This window comes from Eptesicus fuscus, chromosome 5 (assembly GCF_027574615.1).
Source record: "Eptesicus fuscus isolate TK198812 chromosome 5, DD_ASM_mEF_20220401, whole genome shotgun sequence".
In the NCBI taxonomy this organism is placed as follows: Eukaryota; Metazoa; Chordata; class Mammalia; order Chiroptera; family Vespertilionidae; genus Eptesicus; species Eptesicus fuscus.
Window position 1 is genome coordinate 42,927,410 of NC_072477.1, and position 22,888 is coordinate 42,950,297.

At 53.6% G+C, this 22,888-nt stretch overlaps 1 protein-coding gene across 6 annotated transcripts in view; it reads right to left on the minus strand.

Annotated features, from left to right (window-relative positions):
- Positions 1 to 9,799: 9,799 nt before the first annotated feature.
- The window catches only part of MAP2K5 (mitogen-activated protein kinase kinase 5), a 273,560-nt gene continuing 260,471 nt past the window's right edge, over positions 9,800 to 22,888 (minus strand). For 5 of the 6 annotated variants that reach the window (XM_054716100.1, XM_054716099.1, XM_028141851.2 and 2 more), the window contains one exon: positions 9,800 to 10,269. In XM_054716100.1, coding sequence (XP_054572075.1) covers positions 10,165 to 10,269 — 105 coding nt within the window. In that variant the 3' untranslated portion in view covers positions 9,800 to 10,164. The remainder of the gene's footprint in view (positions 10,270 to 22,888) is intronic. The other variant, XM_028141852.2, reaches the window with a different exon arrangement.

The window sequence follows — 22,888 nt, forward strand, 5'->3', positions numbered from 1 at the left end:
CATCCTCTCTGTCTCATGCTGTTTATTTTCAGTTTTGGATTGTTCACTGGTTAATATTTCCTGATTAGTTATTTGTTTAAGAGTATCTTCTGTCTCTCCCACTGCGATGTTTTGTTTGCTGTTATATCCGTATGGCCCAGAACAGAGCCTAGCACACAGTAGGTGCTCAACATGGTTGTTGAATGAATGAGTGAACAGCATTTGAGTGTAAGGGCTGTGAGCCCCAGCCCAGGTCCCAGCTGACTTGTTGGCCATAGTGACTGAATGGTGTGCTTGGTGTCGAGTGGCCCTTCTGGTTCTTCCAGAGCAGAAGGTTCTGCGTTCCCCAGTGATGTCTAGGAGGTCTTGGGGTTCCTACCTTCCACACAGATTCAGGCAAGGCTACTCAGACAGAGCCCTGAAGGCTTGTTCTCTTAGGAAGTGGGGATGGGTCCTGGCGGGGAGGTGGGGAGGTGGGGGAGCAGCTGGAAGGGGCTTCCTTCCCAGGGCCGCCTCCTCCACTCAGCAATGTGGGGGGAGGCTGGAAAGAGAATAGACTCTGCAGCCAGGAAGACCTGGGTTCATTCAAATCCTGGTTTTGCTTTGTTGGAGCCCCCAAACCTGCATCTGTAAAGTAGTCAAGTGGGTCTTATTAGGGATGTCACAGTGATTAAATAAGGCGCTAAGTGTACAGCACATACTAGTAGCCAGACTAGAGTGAGGTGCCTAGGGTGCAAAATTTAAGGAGGCGTTCTCTGTCAGGGTCCTGAAATCCTCCCCCGGGTCGCAGCCCTGCACAAAGTAGACAGTACAGAGCAGGTGCTCAGCATGTGAGGTCCCCCTTCCCTGCCAGTCAGATCACTTCCGTACAGCTATCTGAATATTGTTGGAGGCCAGTCTGCTTGCTGGGACAGGTTGTGCTTTATCGGGATATAATTCACACACCACATAATTCACCTTTTTAAAGTGTGCAAGTCAATGGTTTTTCATTTATTCAAATAAATGTGCAACCATCACATCCCTTTTAGAACACTTTCCTCACCACAAAGAGAAATCCCATACTCATTAGCTATAGCCCCATCTTCCCACCGTCCCCAGGCCTAAGTAACCACTATTCTGCCTCCATAGATTTGCCTATTTTGGACATTTCATATAAATAGAAACATACAATCTGTGGTCTTTTGTGACTGGCTTCTTTCACTTAGCATAATGTTTTTAAGGTTCGTCCACTGTAGCATGCATCAGTATTTCATTCCTTTTTATTGTCAAATAATATCCCATTCTATGGATATCTCATATTTGGTTTATCTGTTTAGCCATTGATGAATATTGGGTTGTTTCCACATTTTGGCTATTATGAATGATGGTGCTATGAACATTCATGTACATGTTTTTGTGTAGTTGTGTGTTATAATTTATCTAGGGTATACATCTTGGTGTAGCATTACTGGGTCATATGGTAACTCTGTTTATCCTTTTTAAAAATATATTTTTATTGATATCAGAGAGGAAGGGAGAGAGAGAGAGAAATAGAAATATCAATGATGAGAGAGAAGCCTCGATCAGCTGCCTCCTGCACTTCCCCCACCAGGGATTAAGCCCACAACCAGGGCATTTGCCCTGACCCTGACTCTGAGCCTGCAACCCGGGCATGTGCCCTGACCTGGAATCGAACCATGACTCCTGGCTCATAGGTTGACGCTCAACCACCAAGCCACACCGGCTGGGCTGTTTATCCCTTTAAGGAACTGCCAGACTGTTTTCCAAAGCACTTCCCCATTTTACGTTTCTACCAGTAGTGTCTGAGGGTTCCGATTTCTCCAATCCCCAGCACTTATTACCTGTCTATTTTATTATAGCCATCCTAGCGGTGTGAAATAGTATCTCATTGTGGTTTTGACTTACATTCTCTAATGACTAATGATTTGGAGCATCTTTTCATGTGCTTATTTTCCATTTGTACATCTTCTTTGGAGAAATGTTTATTCAAAGACTTCGCCTACTTGAGTTGAAATAATTCCTTATATATTTTAGATACAAGTTCCTTATCAGATATAGGCTTTGCAAATATCTTCTGTGAGTTGTCTTTTCACTTTTTTTAAACTAAAGTTTTTGAGGTTCCCATTTGCCCCCACCCCAACTTTGCCCACCTCCACCCAGCCCTCGCCCCCTCTTCCCTCTGGCCATCACCACACAGTTGTTTGTGTCTAGGGCTTATGCATCATCTATGCTCTTTGGGTAGTCCCTTTACCTTCTTTCATCCAGTCCCCTTTCCCCCTTGACAGCTATGAGTTGTCTTTTCATTAAAAAAAATATATATTTTTTATTGATTTCAGAGAGGGAGAGAGAGATAGAAACATCAATGATGAGAGAGAACCATTGATCGGCTGCCTCCCACATACTCCCTACAGGGGATCAAGCCCGCAACCCGGGTATGTGTCCTTGACTGGAATCAAACCGGGGACCCTTCAGTCGTAGGCTGAGGCATGTTCTCTTAAGACTTGAGAGGCAGCTGTTGCTGAGGAAATAGGTCTGGGTTTGAATCTTAGGATTACTACTTACTGGCTGTGTAGCTTTGGGTGAATCACATCACCTCTCTGAGGGTGAATCACATCACCTCTCTGATCCTCAGCTTCCTTAACTGTAAAATGGGCATGCTGGCATCGTAGGACAGTTGGAAGAACTAACCAAAATGAAACATGCCAGGACCCAGCACAATGCCTGACACACAGTGGCGGCTCAAGTTCCCTTCACTGGTATCAGTGGAAACAGGAAAGTGACCCTCCTCCCAACACCACTGCTGCCACCTCAGCCCTAATCCTGTCCCTCTCTATCCCTTCACCCTGCTTTATTAATTCTTCACAGCAATGTCCCCCCCCCCCCCGCCCCTGAAATGACGGTAATTCTTTCTGGTCTGTGTCCCCTGCTGGAATGTCAGCCCCAGAGCACAGGGACCAGCATGCTGTGCCCCCAGTTCCTGGTCCACAGGAGGGGCCGAGGAAATATTTGACGAATAAACAGTGTCCCCGGTGCCTGTGATTGGCACTCAGGGAATTCAGAGAGGCCCTGGCTGTCCCCACCCCAGCTGGGACCCAGGCCGGGTGAAGCCCTGTAAGGGCCCAGCCTCTAGGGCTCTGGTGAGGGGATGGGGAGGGGAGTGGAGCTGGAGGCCAGCGGGAGCCTGCCTCTTGAAGAATGGGAATCATGGTGCTGGGTGCGTGGTGTCGGGAGAGTGTGTGTGGGGTGTGCAGGCTGGTCAGTGGGAAGGCAGCTGAGGGCGGGGGCCTGGAGCATGGGCTGTGTAAACTGGAAAGGAATGGACATAGGAGTGTTTGTTCCAAAGGCACCGGGGACAGCCTGGGCTGGGAAGGAAGAGGAAATACTGTGTTTGCTGTCGCTGCTATACAAATTACTACAGTATTTTAAACAGCACCGATTTATGATTTTACCATTCCGGAGGCCAAAAGTTGGAAATGGTGTCGCTGGGCTAAAATCTAGGCATTAGCAGGGCTGCATTCCTTCTAGAGGCTCCAGGGAGGATCCGTGTCCTTGCCTTTTCCAGCTCCGGGTGCAGCCTGCATTCCTTGGCTCTTGGCTCCTTCCTCCATCTTCAAAGGCAGTGGTGTAGCGTCTGCAAATCTCTGGACTCTGTCATTCCTCTTCCACTTCCAAGGACCCTGGTGGTTACTGGGCCCACGTGGATAACTCAGGAGACTCTTATTTTAAGGTCAGCTGATTAGCAACCTCAATTCCCCTTTGCCATGTAACATAATATATTCTTCGTTTCCAGGTATTAGGATGTGGACATGTGTGTGTGTGTGTGTGTGTGTGTGTGTGGGGGGCAGCCGCATTTTACCTACTAAGGACGTTTCTAACAAGAAAGGCCCTCAGAACCAGAGTGTGTATGGGAACTTGACTAACAGTTGACAGTGAGAGTGTCTGTGGACTGGGATTGGAGGGGGGCATTTCTGTCCCCTTCCTCGGCCCCCTGAGTCACTGCCTGGAACCCAGAGCTTTGCCCCATTGGATGTGGCCAAGGCTGAGCCTGGAGCTATTGCTCTGAGTTGCACAGACCTCGTGGGGAAGCTGAGGCAGGCCTGGGTGTGGCCTGGGGATCGCACTATGGGGGGCAGTGTGGCCACCCACAGGCACTGCCATTAGAGCCCAGAACACACATGCCGGCCCTCACTGGAGGTGACACACCTTATATCCTCATCTTTTGTCTTTCTCCGAACCTGTAGGGTGGGAGGCAGATGGGAACGTGGGGAGTCACGTGGACTGCGGAGTGGCTGTGTGTGGGTCTGTGTGTAAGTGGAGCAGGTCATGGTCAGCAGCAAGGATGATCTAAAAATGACACCAACGACCCATGAGGTGGGCACTGTCATTACCCCATTTTACCAATGAGGAAACTGCGGCCCAGAGAGGTTAGGTATTCTGCCCAAGGCCACACAGCGAGTCAGTGGAGGAGCCAGGACTCAGGCCCAGGGCTGTGTGAGTCCAAGCGCCTTCGGTGTATATTTCACCGCCTTCCCCACAGGATTGCCAACACAGGGACCGGGGACGCTGTGGGGTGGAGGAGAGGGGCTCCATCTGGATGTCAGAGGATGCACATGGGTGCTGCCCCTCCCACTGCCTTGCTGGCTAAGAGCTTTAAAATCTTTTAAAAACAAATAATTTTTATTATAAAAAATTAATACATGTTCATGGTGTTACATCAGAAAAATGCAAAACAGAAGAGAGGAATGGTGGAGGCCAGGTCACTGCATTCCCTGAAGCCCCGCCCTCTCCCCTCCATTGACTTAGCTGCTATTTCTCAGGAGCTTCTCCCAGTGCCAGGTGCTGCCTTCCGGCTCTCACTGACAGGCAGGCAGACAGCTGGTGTAAGAAACCTGAACCGGACAATACAGTGAGGGGGGCAGTGATGGGGAGCCCTGGGGCCCACAGGTGGGCCAGGTGGGGTGTTGGGAAGACCTCCTGGAGGAACTGCATTTCAACTGAGCCTTGGAGTTCAGCTGAGGCAGAAGACAGAGGGGGGCAGGGAAAGGTGTCCCGGGCTGAGGGAATAGCTCGTGCAATGGCTCAGAGGCAGAGAGGGCTCAGCTCGTGCAGGGAGCAGAACATCGCCCTCGGGATGGGAACATGGGTTTGGGGACAGAGGTGGGGGAACCATGCACCCACCTTGCATGGGGCTGGGAGGTCCGGAAGAGGCAGGTGTGAAGACAGCCTGCCCTGCCCCGGTGTATATGGCAATACAGTAGTACTTCTTTTCTTTCTCAGAACTAAGGTGATCTGGACACGGGAACTCTGCACCCCCTATACTGCTTTCCCATCCTGCTGCCCCCAATGCTCTCTCTATTACCCCCAAGACCCCCTCAAAAGGGGGGGGATAAAACCAAATTCTTAGGAAGACCCAGCAGCAACAGCCTGACTCCCCTCAACTGGGTGCTTTTAACTAAGTCTGCGGGCGGAAGAGACTTTTTATCCCTTGCAAGTTAATGCAAACTGTTAGGGAGATAAATAAATGACAGAGCTGCCGATGGACTGTTGGGCTCAAAGGAGGGAGATTTGTCTCACTTTAGAAGAAGGACCTGGAGGGCTCAGCCCCATCGACTCGTTCACTGCGCTGTTATCTGCCAGAGAGGTGGTGACACCACAGCAATTAAGACAAACTTTAGTCTATAAGTTCGTGCCTGCAATCTCCCGGCCTCAAAACAAGACAAATGATACCGCCAAGGGAGGAAGGGAAGTCTTTTTCAGACTCTGTCCAAAGTCACAGTGAATATTTGTAGTTGTTCAGCAGAAAATTTGTCATTAAGAGGCCTGGCTCTGCTGCTCTCCCCCAACCCCCAACCCGGAACCACATAATCCATCTCCGTGGCCTGCGCCAGGCCACCTGCAGCTGCCTGCACTCGCCCCGGCCAGGTTAGAGCGCTCAGCTCACCTTTCAGGCCTGACCACCCAACTGGGCTGGGCCCCAGGCTGGGACTCTGGGCCACAAGGGCTGTAACCACACCTGCCCTCCCTCTGCTCCCATTGCCTTTTTAGAGGATCTCCCAAACCCTGGGATTCGGAACCGGTATTTCCCAGATGGGAGAACCAAGGGACAGAACCAGGAAGGGACAGTGGGCTGAGTGCTGAGGGCCTCTATGCCTCCCAATCAGGGTGGCAACTGCTTCCCAATGTGACCTGGGGGCCTGTAAGGACCCTCCTGTCCCTGAAACGCTCCCCTCCAGGCTCCCCTGTGGGACTGAGAGGCTGAGACTGCATCGCATGGGGGTCCGGCTTCCAGAAGGCACATGGGGCCACTGCGGGCTGGAGCGAGAAGGAACAGGATCGCGACAAGCCCTGGGACTGGGAGCTGCTCCCGAGCGCCTCTCCTTCCATCCTGCCAGCCTTGCCACACCTTGGCGCACTGTCCACGTGCCCGCCCTGGCCAGGTCCTGGGGAGAGATGAGTGAGACTCACTCTGTTCTGGAGGGGCTCAGTCTGTACCCAGAGGAGGGAGTAAGGAGCTCCCAAGAGGAGGTGCTGTTGGAGGGGGCCTGAAGGGAGAAGGGAGTTGAGAACATGGAGAGAGGACGGGTGGGTGCCTGTGGGCAGAGGGAAGAAGTCACTCCTGCCTCTCTGTGTGCCAGCTATCAGCCCACCTTCGATCCCTGAAGGCAAGGCCAGCGTGGCCTCAGGGCTGCCAGGGAGACTGGAGGGATCACTGAGCCTACTCCGGCCAGTGGACCCTGCCTTCCAGCCAGAGGGATCTTGGCAGAACTGCTCGGGGGTCACGCAGCTCCACATCTTCCAGAGACTGCAAACAAGGAAATGTAGACTTTGGGGGGCTGCCCCAAAGCAGGGGCTCTTGACCTGGGCTCCAGGGACCCTAGTTGTGAACAAAACCGTGTGTGCGTGTTGGGTGCATGTCCTTCTGGGGCAAGGCTCTGTCACTTTCGTGGGATGCTCATGGGGACCATGGCCCCGAGGGGCGAGAACTCCGGCTGCAGGACCTCAGGGCTGGGAGGAGCTCACACTCAGGGAGCGACGCCCTGCACTCACTGATGAGGAACGAGGCTCAGGTGGAGACATGCTCTGTCTGCGGTCAGCCTGGAAGCTGGTCTCTGTCCAGGGCTTCGAGGTGCCCTCCAGAGAGTGCTTCACATCTGAGGGTGCCGTCTGGGTGTCCAGAGGAAGCAGCTCGCTGCGCCCCATTCCCAAAGGTATGTCTTTGTGCAGCAGAGTCTGGGTGCACATTATGCTAGAGGATGGGGCTCAGGTGTGCGCTCACACACACATAGATAGTGCTTGGGGAGCTGACTTCTGGGGCTGTGGTTAAGGGTGGGGTTCTGAGTTCCAAACGGTGCTTTGCTATTTGCTGAGTGACCTTGGGCAAGTCTCTAGGCCTCTCTGTGCTTCAGTTTCCACATCTGTAAAATGGGCAGAATAACCCCACCTACCTCATAGGATGGCTGTGGAGATTAAACAGCACAGTGCTGGCATGGATCTGCTCATTTCCCCCACCTCCCTGGCTTGGGATTTGGGGATGACAGGCTTGCTGGGTCCGTCTTCTCAAAGCAAGGACAAGAGTGAAGTCTGGGTGGTGGCCGGTTCATATTCTGGGGCGGTCAGGCCCCTCTGGGGAGCCCCTGAACGTTCCCACTCACTGAGCACATCTTCTTTGAAAAGCTCTCCCTGTCCTGGGCACTGACCCAGGGTCTCACCCAATTCTGTGACTTCCCAGCTCCCCCCCCCCCCGCCGCCCCCCAGCAGGTGCTCAGTAAGGAGACGAGTGCCGAGTCCAGGCCCAGAGGCAGCTGGAGGCCTGTGCCACCCTGAAAAGCATTACTGAAATGACAAGTCCACCCCTACCTGAGGAAACAGCAATGCCTCATGTAGGGTGGCCCCTTCAAGGGCATGGACTGAGCCTGGCTGGCAACCAGAGCCTGCCACTTTGGCCACTCAGCCAGCAAATGTTGCTCGGGCACCTGCTTGGCCAGGCTCTCTGTTCTTGGCACTGGGGATACCATGTGAAGAGGACACCCGGATCTCTGCCCTTGTGGAGTGCTCATGGTGAGGGGGGGGGAGGGAGGAAACAGGAGATAACACTGTGAAGTCAGTGGTTTGTCACGTGGTAACAAGTGCAATGGAGGACATGGTGCCAGCAAGGGGGGCACGAGTCCCAGGGAATAGGTTGCTCTTTAAACAGAGTGGCAGGTCAGGACTCACTGAGGAGCCCTTGGGACAGCCATCTGAAGGGTGCAGCGAGCAGGCGGGCACATGGGGAAGAGAGTTCCCACTCCAAGTGCAAGGGCCTATAGTGGTTGGCATAATCCAGCTGCCAGTAACACACCAACACAATGGTTCAGGCCTCGCTCACCGACAGCCCAACGCAGGAGCTCCCTGCGTGGCCCTTCCTCCATGTGGTGGTTCAAGGATTCAGGCTCTTCCATTTGTGGCTCAGCCTTCCCCACCTCCTGTGGCAGGCGCTCTTTCAGCAGGAGGAGGGAGGAAGGGTGGTGAGAAGGCTCATCTGCAGAAAGCTTCTTGACCAGGAAGCAACATGCATCTGCTCATCCCACTGACAAGCCCTAGTCACGTGGCTCCCGCTCAGCGCATGGGGGACTGGGAGATGCTGTCCCGGCCGGGCCGTGCAGGGCCGGGCAGTGGCTTCCCAGTAACAACCTACCCTGTGGAGGGAGCATGCGCCTTCATGCTGGCTAGCTCTCTCCTGGGGCCTGACGGCGTGTCTGGATGCTCAAGGATCCAGAGGCGGCCAGGCGGCTGCAGTAGGGAACAGGTGTGGGAGGGTTGGAGGGTGCTAGGAGTTGAGGTCAGAGATAAGGGGGCAGACTGTGTAGGGTCACACAGGCCATTCCTGGGCCTTTGGCTTGTCCTCTCTGTGAAGTAGGAGCCCTTGGAGGTCCGGAGACTGGGAGGGACATGAGCTGCCTCGGTTTAACCGGCTCCCTCCAGCAGCATGTGGAGCTCAGGCCGCAGGGCAGGTGGGAGCAGGGCCTGGGGGAGGCTGCTGCCCTGTGGGCCAGGCATGGGGCCTTGGATGAGGACAGGAAGTGTTGGAATCAATCCATTTTGAAGATGAAGACGACAGGACTCCCAGGTGGGCTAGATGTGGGTGTGAAGGAGAGAGGAGCCACGGCCGAGTCCCAGGATGCAGCTCGGGCCCTGGGAGGACGATGAGAAATGGAGGTGCTGGATGTGTGTGGCGTCAGTAGTTTCTCAGTGGGTTGGGATGCCACTCAGACCTCCAAGCCTCTCTGAGCCTCAGGTCCTCGTCTGTAAAATGGGGGTGAGCACACTTACCCGGCAGGTGGTTGTGAAGAGTACCTGAGAGGATAGCTGTGAGTGGCCCAAGGTGAATGAGGGTCACAGGGTGTGGGGTCGAGGGAGAGGGGGCAGCTTGCTGAAGAGAGGAGCCAATGGTGGGGAGTGGGTGAGCTCCTGTCCCCCCGCCCCCCACCCCCCACCATGGCTAAGTCACTGTGCTGGAGCCTCTGGTGCTGTTGGGACAGCCCAGCCTCCGCATGTGGGACAAACCCCAGCCCGCAAGAGCTCAGGGTCTAGGATCCTGTTTTCACTGCTGGCTCAGCTACTCCTTGCCAAGGGACTCGGTCCCAGGACCTCCATGTCTCGGTTTCAGGTCAGTGGGCTGGGCTGTGGGCCTCTTTCCAGAATGTCAGGAAGCATGGGGTGTGTGCAGGTGCCTGGACCAGGGCAGCTCCAGGCCCAGGGGACTGGTGGGGCCACATGCCCTGCTGAAGTGGGAGCCCCCACCCCCCAACTTGGGTGGGTAACAGACAACCTAGTACATCCCTCATGGGGAGGCAGGAACACTTTTATTCCCATCAGTGATGCTGATGGCGCTTGACCCTTTACAAAGAAGAATGTTAGGGAAAAGGAAGAGGGGCGGGGCATAGGAGCCTCCATTCGCAATGCCTCCACCCTCTCCCCTTCCCTCCGTCGGTGCCTCCAGACCGGAGGGGCGAGGGCTTCATCCTGGCCAGGTGGCCAGGGCTGGCATGACGGCTCCCAGGCAGGGCTTCGCGGGCGGAGCTGAGGCGAGGGCGGGGCAGCCCAGGCCCAGCAAAGCTCTTCTGCTGCTCACAGCAAACGGGACGCGGCGTGACAGGCGGGCTTCCCCTTGTGACCAGTCCTGGGCTTTCAGCGCCCTCCGAGGCCTCAGGGGGGCCCCTGCTGGCCCCGCCTCTCCTCCAGCGCCCTGCACACCCACATGGACACCACAGCCGCGTTGCCGTCGTTGAACTGCACGATGAACGGGTGGCCCTGCAGGGAAGCGGAGAGGCTGAGACAGGCGATCCCCAGACTTGTACTTCACTACACTCGCCAAGGCCTGTTCTCCGCCTGGATCTTACTTTTTCTCCCCAATAGCCCGTGAGGTGTGGCGGGCAGCGAGCAGCCCATTTCACAGCTGGCGGACGGAGGCCCAGACAGCGCGGCGACGTGCGCGCCTGGAGCACTGGAGCCTGCTCGGCCTCTGCCTGGTGCCGGGTGCCGGCCCCCTGCCCCCGAAGTGCCAACCAGCCCAAAAGCTCCCCCAGGGTGAGGCCTGTCCGGACCCCACACCGCCCCTTCCTCGGCCCAGCGTCACTCAGACAGCTGGCCGGCCGCGGCTCCAAGCTGCCGGCACCCAGCCCGGCCGCTGCCCGGCGACCACAGAACCACTGGCCAGAGGCTGTGTGGCTCCCTCCGGTTTCCTTCGTGGTCGAAACCTCTCTGAAGAGGTCACAATCTACGGGGGGGCGGCAGGTGTGTCAGAGGGAGAGGGCTGTGCTGTGTGCGCACAGGTGTGGTTCCTGGTGGGAAGCTGGGGCTGGGCTTCGGCGGGGCCTGCCTCAGGCTCTCACCGGCTTCGCCACAGGCAGGCTGGGCTGTATTTAGCCAGTGCCCTCCCTGCTGCCCTGAGGAATCAAGGTTCACACTCACAATCTCAGGGCCTCCTGGGAGTTCCTAGGAAAGGCCAGAAAACAGCAGGGGCCACGGGTCAAGGGTGAAAGGAAATCAGAAAAGCCTTCTCTTCCCTCCTCCTCACCTGTGGCTTCTCTGCTGAAGAATGCACACCTGGCAGTCCCCCCCCCCCCCCCCCCCCAAAGCAGCAGCCGGTCCCAGGAAGCCACAGTGGGTGAGCGGAGAGAAGGGGGCTCCCTGTGCCTTTCATTGCCCAGCTCCTTCTCCCCTTCCAAACTCCCAGCTCCGGCGGCCTTGCTCCCTCCTGCTTTCCGTGCCGTTCCCGGCCCCCTCCTGCCCCTGAGCTGGGTTCTCAGCTCGGCTTTCCCACTCCAGCAGGTCTTGGAGCTCAGAGCTGCTTCCAATTGAGCCCATCGGGTGGCTGTGAGGAATGTGGGCCCAGACACCAGGCCAGGGCAGGGGAACGGGCGGCTTGGTCAGACCTGAGATGTCTGGGGACGGGAAGGAAGAAAGCCCAGGCTTTCTCTCCTTGGGCTGACACTGTCCCTTTACCCAGCTTTCCCCAGTCCGGCAAGAAAAACCACCCCCGGAGAATCCTGCACTGCTTCACCTAGCTCAGAGGCACGCGGAACCTGTCAGAGGTGCAGGGGGAGGAAATCAGCTTAGAGGCTGCTGGGGGCACCCAGCTCAAGGCAGGGACTCACCGAGGCCACCAGGGAAATCGGCCTGGAGCCCAGCTGGGTGTCTCCTGTGATCTGCCCACGGCACTCTGTGTGGGACCCCAAGATACTTGCAGGACCACAAGGGAGCGGGTGCCTGGTTCTGACTGCTGCTGGGAAGGGGAGGTGGAACCAGGTTGGGTGGGTGTCCTCAGGCAGTGGGTGGGGGAGCTGAGGCAGGAGAGGCCAGATGGGACTCTGTCTTGGCTCCCACATGTCCTCCCTGTATATGCGCCCGGCCTACACCTGCCCTCTTAAGTGGCTGCCTAGAAAGGGCATTCTTCCTGCACTTACTCCTTTTCAGGAGGCTCAGGAGAGGCGACCTGTGCCCTTGTGAAGAACAAAGGGAGAAGCTGTGCTCCAGAGCCCACGGCCCCTCCCGCCAAGCCCGGGTACCAGTGTCACTTTCCCAGAATGCCCGGTGACTTTGGGGCCCATATGCTCCATCTCTGTTATCATCTGCTCAGGAACAAGCAGAGCGGAACTGCAGGAGGGAGAGGGGAGCATTCCTCCAGTTGGGAAGGCTGATGGCCGCGCCACAGGGAAGCATTCTGCCCAAGTGCCCTGGGAGGGGAGGAGGGAGCAGAGTGGGCATCCAGGGCGCTGGTGGAGACTCTCCCCTTCCTGCCTCCTTGGCTGGGAGGCCTCCCATCCCCTGCGTATCCCTCGGGCTTTACCCCACCCTTCAAGGGAGTGACCTGGACAAGCGGTTCTGTCCTCAGCTACTGTTGACTGGTTTGGGAGGGATGAGAGGGGGGACCACAGAGGGAGACAGAGAGGACAGAGACACATACAGACATGGAGGGGGGGCTGCAGCCGCTCCAGGCACCCAGAGAATTTGGGAGCTGCTGGCAGCGTGGATCACCACGTGATGGAACATACGAGAAGCCGGTGTGCGCGGAGCAGGGTCAGAGACAGCTGCTTGAGGGAAGCCAAGCAGGGCAGAAGGGTGTTGGAGACCCCGGGTGAGATACCGGCCTGGCAGCATCTCTGCCTGCAGGGTCCATGAGCACCTCACAGTCTGGGGACAGGTACCAAGTCACATGGGTGGGCACTTTACAGGTAAGGAAATGATTGGCCTGCCCGGGTTCCCGGAGCTGGGGCTGAATCAGAAGTCTCTAACCCAAACCCACTGCCCAGGGCTCTCCCGGAGCCGACCTGGGGGGCAGAGGTGGGAGAATTGGCATCCGACTGCAGTTTCCCCTGACCTATTTCCACCAGAGTGGGACCAAGGCTGCAGCCTGGGGCCTGATCCGTCCCATCAGCGCATCCCGGGGACACACTGGAGAGTGCTCTGCTGCAGTGGTGGGTCACTCTGACAAAACCCTCCCCGCTCCCATCAGCCCCGTGTGAGAAGCAGGGAAAGTACACCACCTCCCACTTCACAGAAGAGGAGCCTGAGTGGGAGCTGAGGTGACTAGGGTAAGTGCTGGGCTGAACAGAGTTCTGGTTTCTACTCTGGTGCATCCTCAAGGCTGGGCTGCATCCCCGTGACCTGCCAGTTGTGTTCCCTCTTCCTCCTGGAGTCTGGCTGACACTCCTCTAGCTCCTACATGTGATGCAAGGATTCCTCATGAATTGAAGGAAAACAAAACCTGGTGGACAATTCCGTGGAAAGCAGGCCACCTGGAGGTGCCTGAGTTCCCAGGTGGCTCCAGGCCCGAGCAGAGGCCGGCCAGCCAGCTGCGTTAGGGGTCCCGCAAGGCCAGGTGCCTGGAAGTGGCACTGAGTAACACCTGTACTGAGAGCAGCACCATGGACAGAGTGCTGTGGGCCAGGGGTTTGCCAAGGGCTTTGTCCTGATTCTCCCACCGAACCCCACATTCTGGGGGTGCACACAGCCCTGCATCTCCGTCTGTGGGGTGAGGTAACATACACTTCAGGGGCCCATCCGAGGTCACTGAAGCAAACGGCTGGGTGGACTCACATGGTGAGTCTCCTGACTCCAAAAGCCCTGGGCAGGACCAAGTGCTCCCCTGCACCTGCAGCCAGACAGCTGGCCTCGCAGGCCCTCTCTGGTGTCCCTAAGGCCCTGCGGCGCTTGGGGGAAACAGGCTCCCTCCTCGGGAGAGGAACTGAGGTGCGGACAAGCTCTCTCAGCCCCATCATGCTGCCAGCAACAGTGGGAGCGTGGCGTGGTCACCTCCCTGGAGCCAGCATGCCCACATGCTGCTTGTCAAGAGCACGCCCCACCCCAGGTGACCGCCTGGACACCCAGGCCTCTGTCCTCCACACGGAGAGCGCCCTGCGGAGGCTGGCAGGGCGCGTGCCAGGCCGGAGCTGCTGAGTGATCTCACTGCCCTCATCTCCAGGCAGTGGGAGCCACTCTCATTTCCTTGATTCTCTCAGGGCCAATTGCAACAGTTAAATCGGCGCGGGTTGAATTATTATGGTCCACAAACCTCGCCACAGAAGATGGAGACATAATGAAGGGAAAAGGATGGGATTATAAGGGCAGGATGGATCCGAAAGTGGGACACGGGGGAGAGACACGAGTCAACAACCAAAGACAGCTGGTGTCACCTGGTGCCGACGCCTCCACCAATGGGGCTGAGGAGCAAATTGTGCTGACGCAAAGGAGGGTGTTGGCGCAAAGGAGGGTGCTGGCGAAGACCCAGCAACTCAGGAATCGGAGCTGCAGTTTCCAGGCATGCTGTCCAGTATCCCACCAGAGTCTGCCTCTCTGTATTAATGTCCCTAATTTTTACCCACCCGTTTCATCGTGCTGACTGACAGCAGGGCACTCCCGAGCCCCTCCCATGTGGCAGCTCTACCTGTCCACTGAAGGAGGCAGGGATGGGAGGGTTGATGTGCCCATGTGCAGGCAGGAATGGGGCTCCGAGCCTGAGGTGGTGGGTAAGTGCTGTCTGAGGCTCAGGTGTCTGGACTCCTGGTCCAGTGCTCACTCACTGACACCTCACTCTCTGCTCTCAGTTGGTTTCTGAGTTTCATCCCAAATAGGCATTTACCTATTTGGGGTCTCCACACTTTTCTTCTCTCACAGAACTTCCTAAAGAACACTGTGCGTTTGAGTCAATGAAAAACTTGCCGGTGTGGCTGCAAGGCCCTCAATTAGTGGTCCGACGGCATGACGAAGTTATCCGTATATTCTGTATCTATCACGAGCACCTCTGTGCGCCTCTGGCCGCCCTACATCGGCACCTGACCTTGAACCCTCAGCACCCCCACTTATAGGCAAAATAAACTGAGGTGCCATGAAACATGATGCGGGGTGAGGTTCCAGAGGTGGAAAGTGGCAAAGTCAGGGTCTGCATCCAGGACTCTTCTGCCATGAAGGACACCAGCTACTGTGCTCTCTCAGGTCGGGACAGTGAGTGTTAAAGTTCTACTTTAAAAAAAAAAAAGAGTATCTTGTACATTATAGGTGCTCACCAAGTACTGTTAAACTAATAAACTGAAGTTAGGGTGGCAAAAAGGCATACCGGGCCCTCCCAGCTCAAATTCATATGGGTCAGTCACTTCTAATCAAAGAACTTACTCATTACTCAGCAACTCTATTAAGTATTAAAATTATCCCCATTTTACAGATGCAGAAAGCATAGCACAGAAGGATTACGGAACTTGTCCAGGGCCACAGAGCCTGACTGTGCCCAAGCCCTCAGTCACTATGCTGTCCTTTGTGCTCAGTGCCAGGGCCAGAGGTGTACGAGCTGGCGGTCTGTCTCAGAACCCGAGCCCCTGGTTCTCCATTCTTAGTCTTTAGGTCTGGACTCCATAGAAGCATGAAAACAGAGGCCCAGGGCTTGAAAGACATTTTCCAGAGTTACAGAGACCAGACCCTGGAGGGAGGAGCAGAAAGAACAATTAAGCAAGAGATGCCCAGCAGATTACACCTTAACCTAAGATCTAACTCTATAGAGCCTTTCTTCCTGCCGCCTCCCAACAGATGCCACCCCTCCCAGAGGAACTGTGCAAACACTTGTTGACCTCCCTAGAGTAGAGCATGCACTGATTCTGCTGCATGCCATCATCGTTCAAGCCCATCTTATCCTAACACTGGACTGGAAGGCCCTGGAGGGTAATCACATAGCCACCACCAAGAAAAGTTAGTTGGACTGACTGGTAAGTGACAGCATTTCCCCAGGAGCCTGATGCTGGGCTGAGAAGCATCGCGGGTTGGGGTGGGCAGGCCTAGGGAGAAAGCGCTACAAGCTGAGGCTGCTCTAGACTCTGGGGTCCTCTCTGGACCACAGGCCTCCGCTTCTTCAGGGTGAGCCCCAGGCCACCAGGCACCTGCTCTCCAACCGAGGACTCTGCATGGGAGAGAATGCCACGCACGCACAAGCCTGTTTGAAGTCAGACCTGGCCCAGGTGCACCTCAGCCAAATCCAAAACAAGTAAGGAGTCCCACAAGTTGCTACGGTGAACGGGCAGGGGCCTGTAAGAGGTGAGCTGAGAACCTGGAGGGGCCGCGTCCACGTGTTGCCCATCACTCCACATTTCCTTGCTGGCCCTGCGAGCCTTGTTTGAAAGCTCTCTGCACGTCCCTTTAGGATCCCAGCCCTAGGGGCAAGGGTAACACTCAGTCCCTTCTCAGCAATAAGAGGTAGGATTATAGACGGGACCTCGGATCCCGTGGAGTCAGAGGGTCTGAGGTGGGTGGGGGCTTCTCTGGATGTTTGATTCAAATTGTTAAGAAACATTTTTAACTGTATTTGTGCAAACCTAATTAAAAAATAACATACACACTCATCTATGTTCAACTCAGAATGTTGAAATCTCATGGATGACTTTATAAAGAAACTAGAGGCCCAGTGCATGATTGAATCATGCACGTGTAGGGTCCCCTACACGCTTTCGCTTTCGATCGCAGGGAAGCTGGGTGCCTGTCCGCTGGTGCCGGAGCAGACAGGCACCCAGCTCCCCCGCTTTTGATGGTCCGTGGCGGGATGTGAGCTTGCTGCCCCAGAGGCCCCTTCTGTTCTGCAGCACAGCCATGGCGCAGATGCTGAGCTCGCGCCGCCGCTGGCAACGCAAGCTCAGCGTCCTGTGGGCCCAATCGGCTACCCCGGCCACCCCGAGTCCCGCCCCCTGCGCCTCCCTCTGGCCCAATAGTGGGTGTAGCGGAGTGATGGTAATTTACATATTACCATTTTATTAGGTAGGATATTCAAGATAAATACTGATACATTCATGCAAAACCCCCACTTTTCTCTGGTATATTAATCCTGAGGCTCTGCATTAATTTTACATAATATAAATCACTTCCTGGTAAAGGTTCACACCTACCTATCTAATGCCTATTTGCCCAGGAGGTAACTTCAGATTAGAGAAGTTAAATGACTTACGGAAGGAGGCACAGATGTCCAATGTCTGCTAAACTGCTGACAAGTGGTGGGGCAGCGGGCAGCCTTTACAATGTGAGTTACATGAGCAAACAAGCCATCCTCCTCCCAGGGGCAATGCTCCCTTCCAGGCTGGTCACCCGGGGAGTCTGGGAAGGAGGTGGCTGGGATTGAGGCTGGAGAGAAGTCCCCATGAGTGACTCAGCAGGGGGAAGGTCAGGCATCTCAATGAAAGTCCTTCTCTCTGCCCTCTGTGGGGTGGTGCCAGGGGCAGCAAACCTGCTCGCCATCCCCGGAGTTGAGGCTTGGGAAGGGCCACACTGCCTCACCTACAGAAGACACACTACAGGGCGAGCCTCCTTCCCTGGGCTTCATCGTTGTACATGGAAGGACTTCTGTTACTGCACTCCTGGGCCCTGCCCCCAGGGAGGAGGATGGAAGGACTGAACAGGCGGGTGGGGTGGCGTCGGGTGCAGGGTTCTGGCCTGCCCTCTACGGAGGCTCTGACCCCATGGGGCCTGCAGTGGTCACCTCGGACAGGGACTCAGTGGTAAATTCCCATTAAGACCATTCGGGCCACACAGGAGAGCGCATTGTTCAATCCAGATCTTTATAGAAGCGAAGCTGATACTTCCATTCTATCATTTTCTGAGCCCTGTATCTCAACAGGTTTTGAACACGGAGAGGCCTCCTTGCCCCACCAAATACCGCTGTTGTCTCTTCTTCTCGGGTGGGTCATGGGGACCAACTGAGGTGCCACAGTCACGCTGGGCAGTGAGAGGGTGGTTATCATTTCTCCACTCGAAACAGATTCGGGATGTGGCAGGTGTGGGCTGGAGACCTGTTTCCCTAGCCTGGCTTAACTGGGCAAACGCCACAGTGAAGGGCTTTCTGAGCAAGGCATCTGTTCTGAGACTGCTTTCTGAGCTTCTGATTTCTAAAGCTCTTCCGTGGCTGGAAGTGTGTGTGTGTGTGTGTGTGTGGTGGTGTGGGGGGGCGGGGGCCCGGGGGCGGCATGGGGCGATGTCCCTTCCAGCCCTTCATTTTCTCTTAAGACCATAGAAATGGTTTGCAGCTGTGACATGCCATTTCCATCAACCTTCTTGAGTTTATTCTTCACAAGTGCTACAGAAATAGATGTTTCCCCCCAAATATTCAATTATTAGCAGCAAATTGCTTACCTCTAGCCATGCCAGACTGTACAGAGCCATCTAACAGGGTCAAGGAGCTCTCTACCTTTCATCTGAGCAGATCTATGTGTTTCTACACAGAGTAATTGGTCAGAAAATGGTCCATCGAGAGAACACGATGTTTCCTGAGGTCTCTGTGAGTCATTCCAGGGCCAGTGCAGCCACAGGACCAGAGTGGTGTGGTGTGGGGAGGGGGCATGGATGACTCCAGTGGGCATGGTGAGGGGGCAGACATGCAGGTGCCAGCATTTATGAGCTGATGTCAGAGGGAGGTGAGCTATGTGAGCAGCAGGGTGGTGCCTCTGGACCATTTAAGGGGAGCTTTGGGGGCTGCCCTGTCAGGGAACTTATCTAGGACTGGGGAGACAGTGGGAAGGCTGCCAGCTACCCCAGGCATCTCGAGCTGGGCAGATGTCCAGAGGAGTCAGGATCAGAGGGCGCCAAAGGGAGAGTGGGGGCCCTGTTCCCACAGTGCTGAGGACTCCCCGAGAAGCTGGGTCTACAGCTGCCCAAGCAGTGATTCTGCGGCCAGTTACAGGTGCCAGATGTTTAAGATTTGTATCTGGGGTGATGACTGCATGGCTACAGATGCAATGTTCAGAAGGATGGATTTTCTCCTGCCCTCTTGAGATTTGATGTTTGAGCTCTGAGACCTTGGCTGTGTGCATGTGTATATGCTCACGTGTGTGTGTATAGGTGGCCATGTGAGTGTACAGAAAGGCGGGAAAGAGACAATGAGATACAGCACAATTTCTGGCACACAGTGGGAGCTCAGTAAGTTTGTTGAAAAAAAAAAAAAGAATGGAATAGTTCTGACAAGGATTGAATGAAGAGATGATGAGAGATGAAGACAGCCTAATAGCTTTCCCTTTCCACCTTTACAAGCCCTCACCATGAGAGATAAAATAGAAGATTTTTTTTTTTAAAAAAAGAAGTCTGCAAGTGCTAAAAATAAAGAGGGGACTGAAAGCCAGAATTATAAATGTGTGAGTGTAAGTCTTGTGGCTCTAAGCCTAAGGGGAATTATTGGTTCCAGGAACACTGGACCTGGATGGTATGAAGAACAGAACAAGATCCACCTGGGGAGATGACCCTGAGACCCTGAACAAAGCTGGGACTACAAAGGGGTGAGCTAGGAAAAGTCTGCCCATCAGCAAAGGGGATGATAAGGTGGCTCTGAGGGGAGTCGCCCAAGAAATACAAAAATGAGGCTGAGCCCTGTGCACTTCTATGGTCTAAGATTCCCACTCAGGCTGACAAACTAATATAACATTGATCTTGATCTAATGATACTCTGAAGTGTCTCTCAACACAAAAAACCATTCTGGGGCAATACTTCTGAAATCCAAAAATTTCCACAGTAATAAGCCCCACTCAGTATGAGCTTTCAGTGAAAATTCCAAAACATGTGAGGGAAAAATCCACAATGGACAAGGGTCAGCAGACACAACACACAAGAAGGTTCGAATTCTCAGAACTGAGATAACAGAAAAACAATAGAAAAGAAAATGTACATTTGAAAAGATTAAAGACATAAAAGGAGAAATTGAAACAGTAAGAACAAGATATTTTGAAAAAGAACAGAGATTTGAAAAATAATCAAGTGCAACATAGAAGCAAAACAGATAGTCACCATAAAAAAACCGAAACTCTTTGTGGATGAGTCAGGCATCAGATTAGATAGAGCTAAGGAGAGTTAGTAAACTAGAAGAAAAGTCTGAGAAAATTACCCAAAGCACAGGGGAGAGAGAGAGAGAGAGAGAGAGAGAGAGAGAGAGAGAGAGAGAGAGAGAGAGAGAGAGAGAGAGAGAGAAATGTTTTTTAAATGTTAAAGAGAAAGGCCCAGAGGAAAGACTGGGAAGAGACTATGTAGAGTGGGGGAGGGACAATATCCAAAGAGATAACAGCTGAAAATTCTGAGAACCAATGGAAGGTGTGAATTCTCAGATTCAGAAATCACAATGATCTCCAAGTAGAAAAATATAGTGAAATCATATCTAGAAAGTGGTAGGGAAACTGTAGAACACCAACACTGGAGGTGTTAAAAGCAACCAGAGAGGAAGACATTGCCTACAAAGGACAGGGATTAGCACTCAGCAGCTTCTCACCAGGATGAGTAGAAGCCAGTAAACAATGGAACACTTTGAAAGCTCTGGGAAAAATTGTCAACCTAAACTCCGAAACCCAATTAAACTAACAATCAGGAGTCAGGGCAAAGTGAAGGCAATCATAGAACAGAAAGTCAGTTTTACCACTCACAGACTCTCACTGACAGAACTCTTAATATACTTCTGAGAAAAACCCCAAAACAAAACGCAGGAGGAGGAAGAAGGATATACTAGCACTGAGGAACAAATACCTGGCAAACATATGGATAAATCTAAATAAACACTGATTATAAAGTGAAGACAATAGTAATAACTAATTTTGAAGATCTAAAACTAAGGTGACAAAATCTTGGACTATGATGACATGTAAGAGGAAGGGGAGGAGCTGACACTCTTAAGGTTCTCACGTCTAGGGGAGAGCGGCTGTGGCAGAGACAGCTAGTGCCTCTCAATGTGCATTTCCTCTTCCTACTTAGTGACATGCATCCTGATTTTCTTTTTTTAAAAGCCTTACCTGAGGATATTTTTTCCATTGATTTCTAAAGAAAGTGAAAAGGAGGAAGAAGGGGGAGTGAGAGAGAGAAACATCTACATGAGAGACACATCGATTGGCTGCCTCCTGCACGCACCCCTACTGGGGATGGGGAACCTGCAACTGAGGTACATGCCTTTGACTGGGAATTGAACCCATGACCCTTCAGTCTTTGGGCCAGCACTCTAACCACTAAGCAAAACTGCCCAGGGCTGAATCCTGATTTTAACAAGGAACACTGTCACCTAGCTCACGTGGTATTTTTGGCCAATGTCATGTGAGCACATATGCTGTGTGCCAACACCTAGAAAAGGAGGAGCAAGCTTTGCCACTCCCCTTTCTCATTTCTGCTAGCTGGAGCTCAAATGCCCCTTTGCTGGTAGGATAGAAGAGCTGCCAAACTACTCTGGGCACTTCACGTTCTGTCTTCTTTACACGACTAGGAAATACCCTGCTGTCTTATTGAGCTGCTGTTTGTTTTCTGTCACATGGAGTTGAAGCTAATTTTACCTGATACGAAGGTAAGAGATTAAGCCTGAGGCTGAGTAAGGTTTGGGAAGAAGGTACATTTAGTGATTAACCTTAGTCATTGCTAAATTAAGTTAAAAGTTCTGGGATAATTAATAAATGGTTAGAAATAGAATATAATTTCTAAACCAATGCAAAGAATAAAAGGGAAGAAAAACATTAATCCAATAGAGTGGAGGAAGGAGAAAAAAATCAAAAGAGTATTGTAGAAAGTACAAAATGGGTAGTAGGAAGAAGTATTTAAGTATATCATAAGTGACTTCCAGCCAAGACCGTGGGTAGGTAAGCGCAGTGCTCACCTTTTCCCACAGGCACATCAAAATTAAAACTAAATTATAGAACAACCATCATTCAGAACTGCCTGAAACTGAGCTGAATGGAAGTCTTACAACTATGAAATTAAAGAAGCCACATCAAGACTGGTAGGAGGGGCGGAGATGCAGAATGGGCTGGTCCCACACCCATGTGTGGCAGATAAAAATCAGGAGGGATATCTCAGCTGCAGAGGTCCCCCCTGTGGAGCAAGGGGACCTGGCCCCAGTCCCCGACCAGGCACCCCAGCCGAGGGTTCCAGTGCCTGGAAGAGAAGTCCCCATAACTTCTGGCTGTAAAAACCAGTGGGCTGAGACTGAGGGAGACGGAGGGCTATTGGAGTTTCAGGTAGTTCCTCTTAAAGGGCCTGTGCATGGACTTACTCGGACTCACTCCCTCTGAGTTCCAGTGTGGGGACAGCAACTCGAAAAGCACCAGAGACATTTAGGGAGGAACTGAACTGTTTGGCATTAGGATGAGAGCCGGAGGGGCAGCTTTCTCTCAGACAGAAGTGCTGGCAGAGGCCATTGTTCCTTTGATGAGCACTTCCCCCACAGAGCCAGCAGAGGGGCACCATATCTGAGACTCCAGCAACGTGGCCACTGTTTGCCTCACCTTGGTGATTTCCTGAGACCCTGCCCTACCCAACTTTCGGGCCCACCCAACCTGTTTCCAGTGGCTTTACCATAGAAATGGCCTGTCTTGGCTCATGCTTCAGATTTTCCTAAAATCTCTTAAACAAGCAGCATCTGGCCTCAGCAACCCCAGTACCTCTAGCTAAATGGCCCCAGGCCCAGCACTAGCAGTAGCCAGCTTTGGTTCACAGCTTGGCCTCACCATCTGCAGATTGTTTTGTAGTTTATGGCCTGTGGCTCTGGGCAGAACACAGGGGGGTGGCTGACCTTGCCTGCACCTCCCAAGAGGCCCCAGAGCCAGCATACCCAGTGGACAGCTCCAGACTACATTGAAGTACCACTACCCAACCACCTCCATAAGTGAGACACTCAAAGGCAGACTCAGTGGGTACCAGAGTCCTGCTGAAGTAAGTCTTGCTCTGTGGATGGGTCCATGTACAGCTGATTCTCCAAGGTGTTGGAGGTCAGTGGTCACAGCCAGTCCTTGCAGCTGATCAGCCTGAGTAAATCCTTTTCATTGATGTGCCAACAGCAATCAAGACTCGACTACATTAGGAGAGTGTATAGTCTACATGGGAGGGTGCACCTTGAGTGCCCAGGTATGGTGATTGGGGAGGCTGTGCCATTGGACCCTACAGGACACCTAA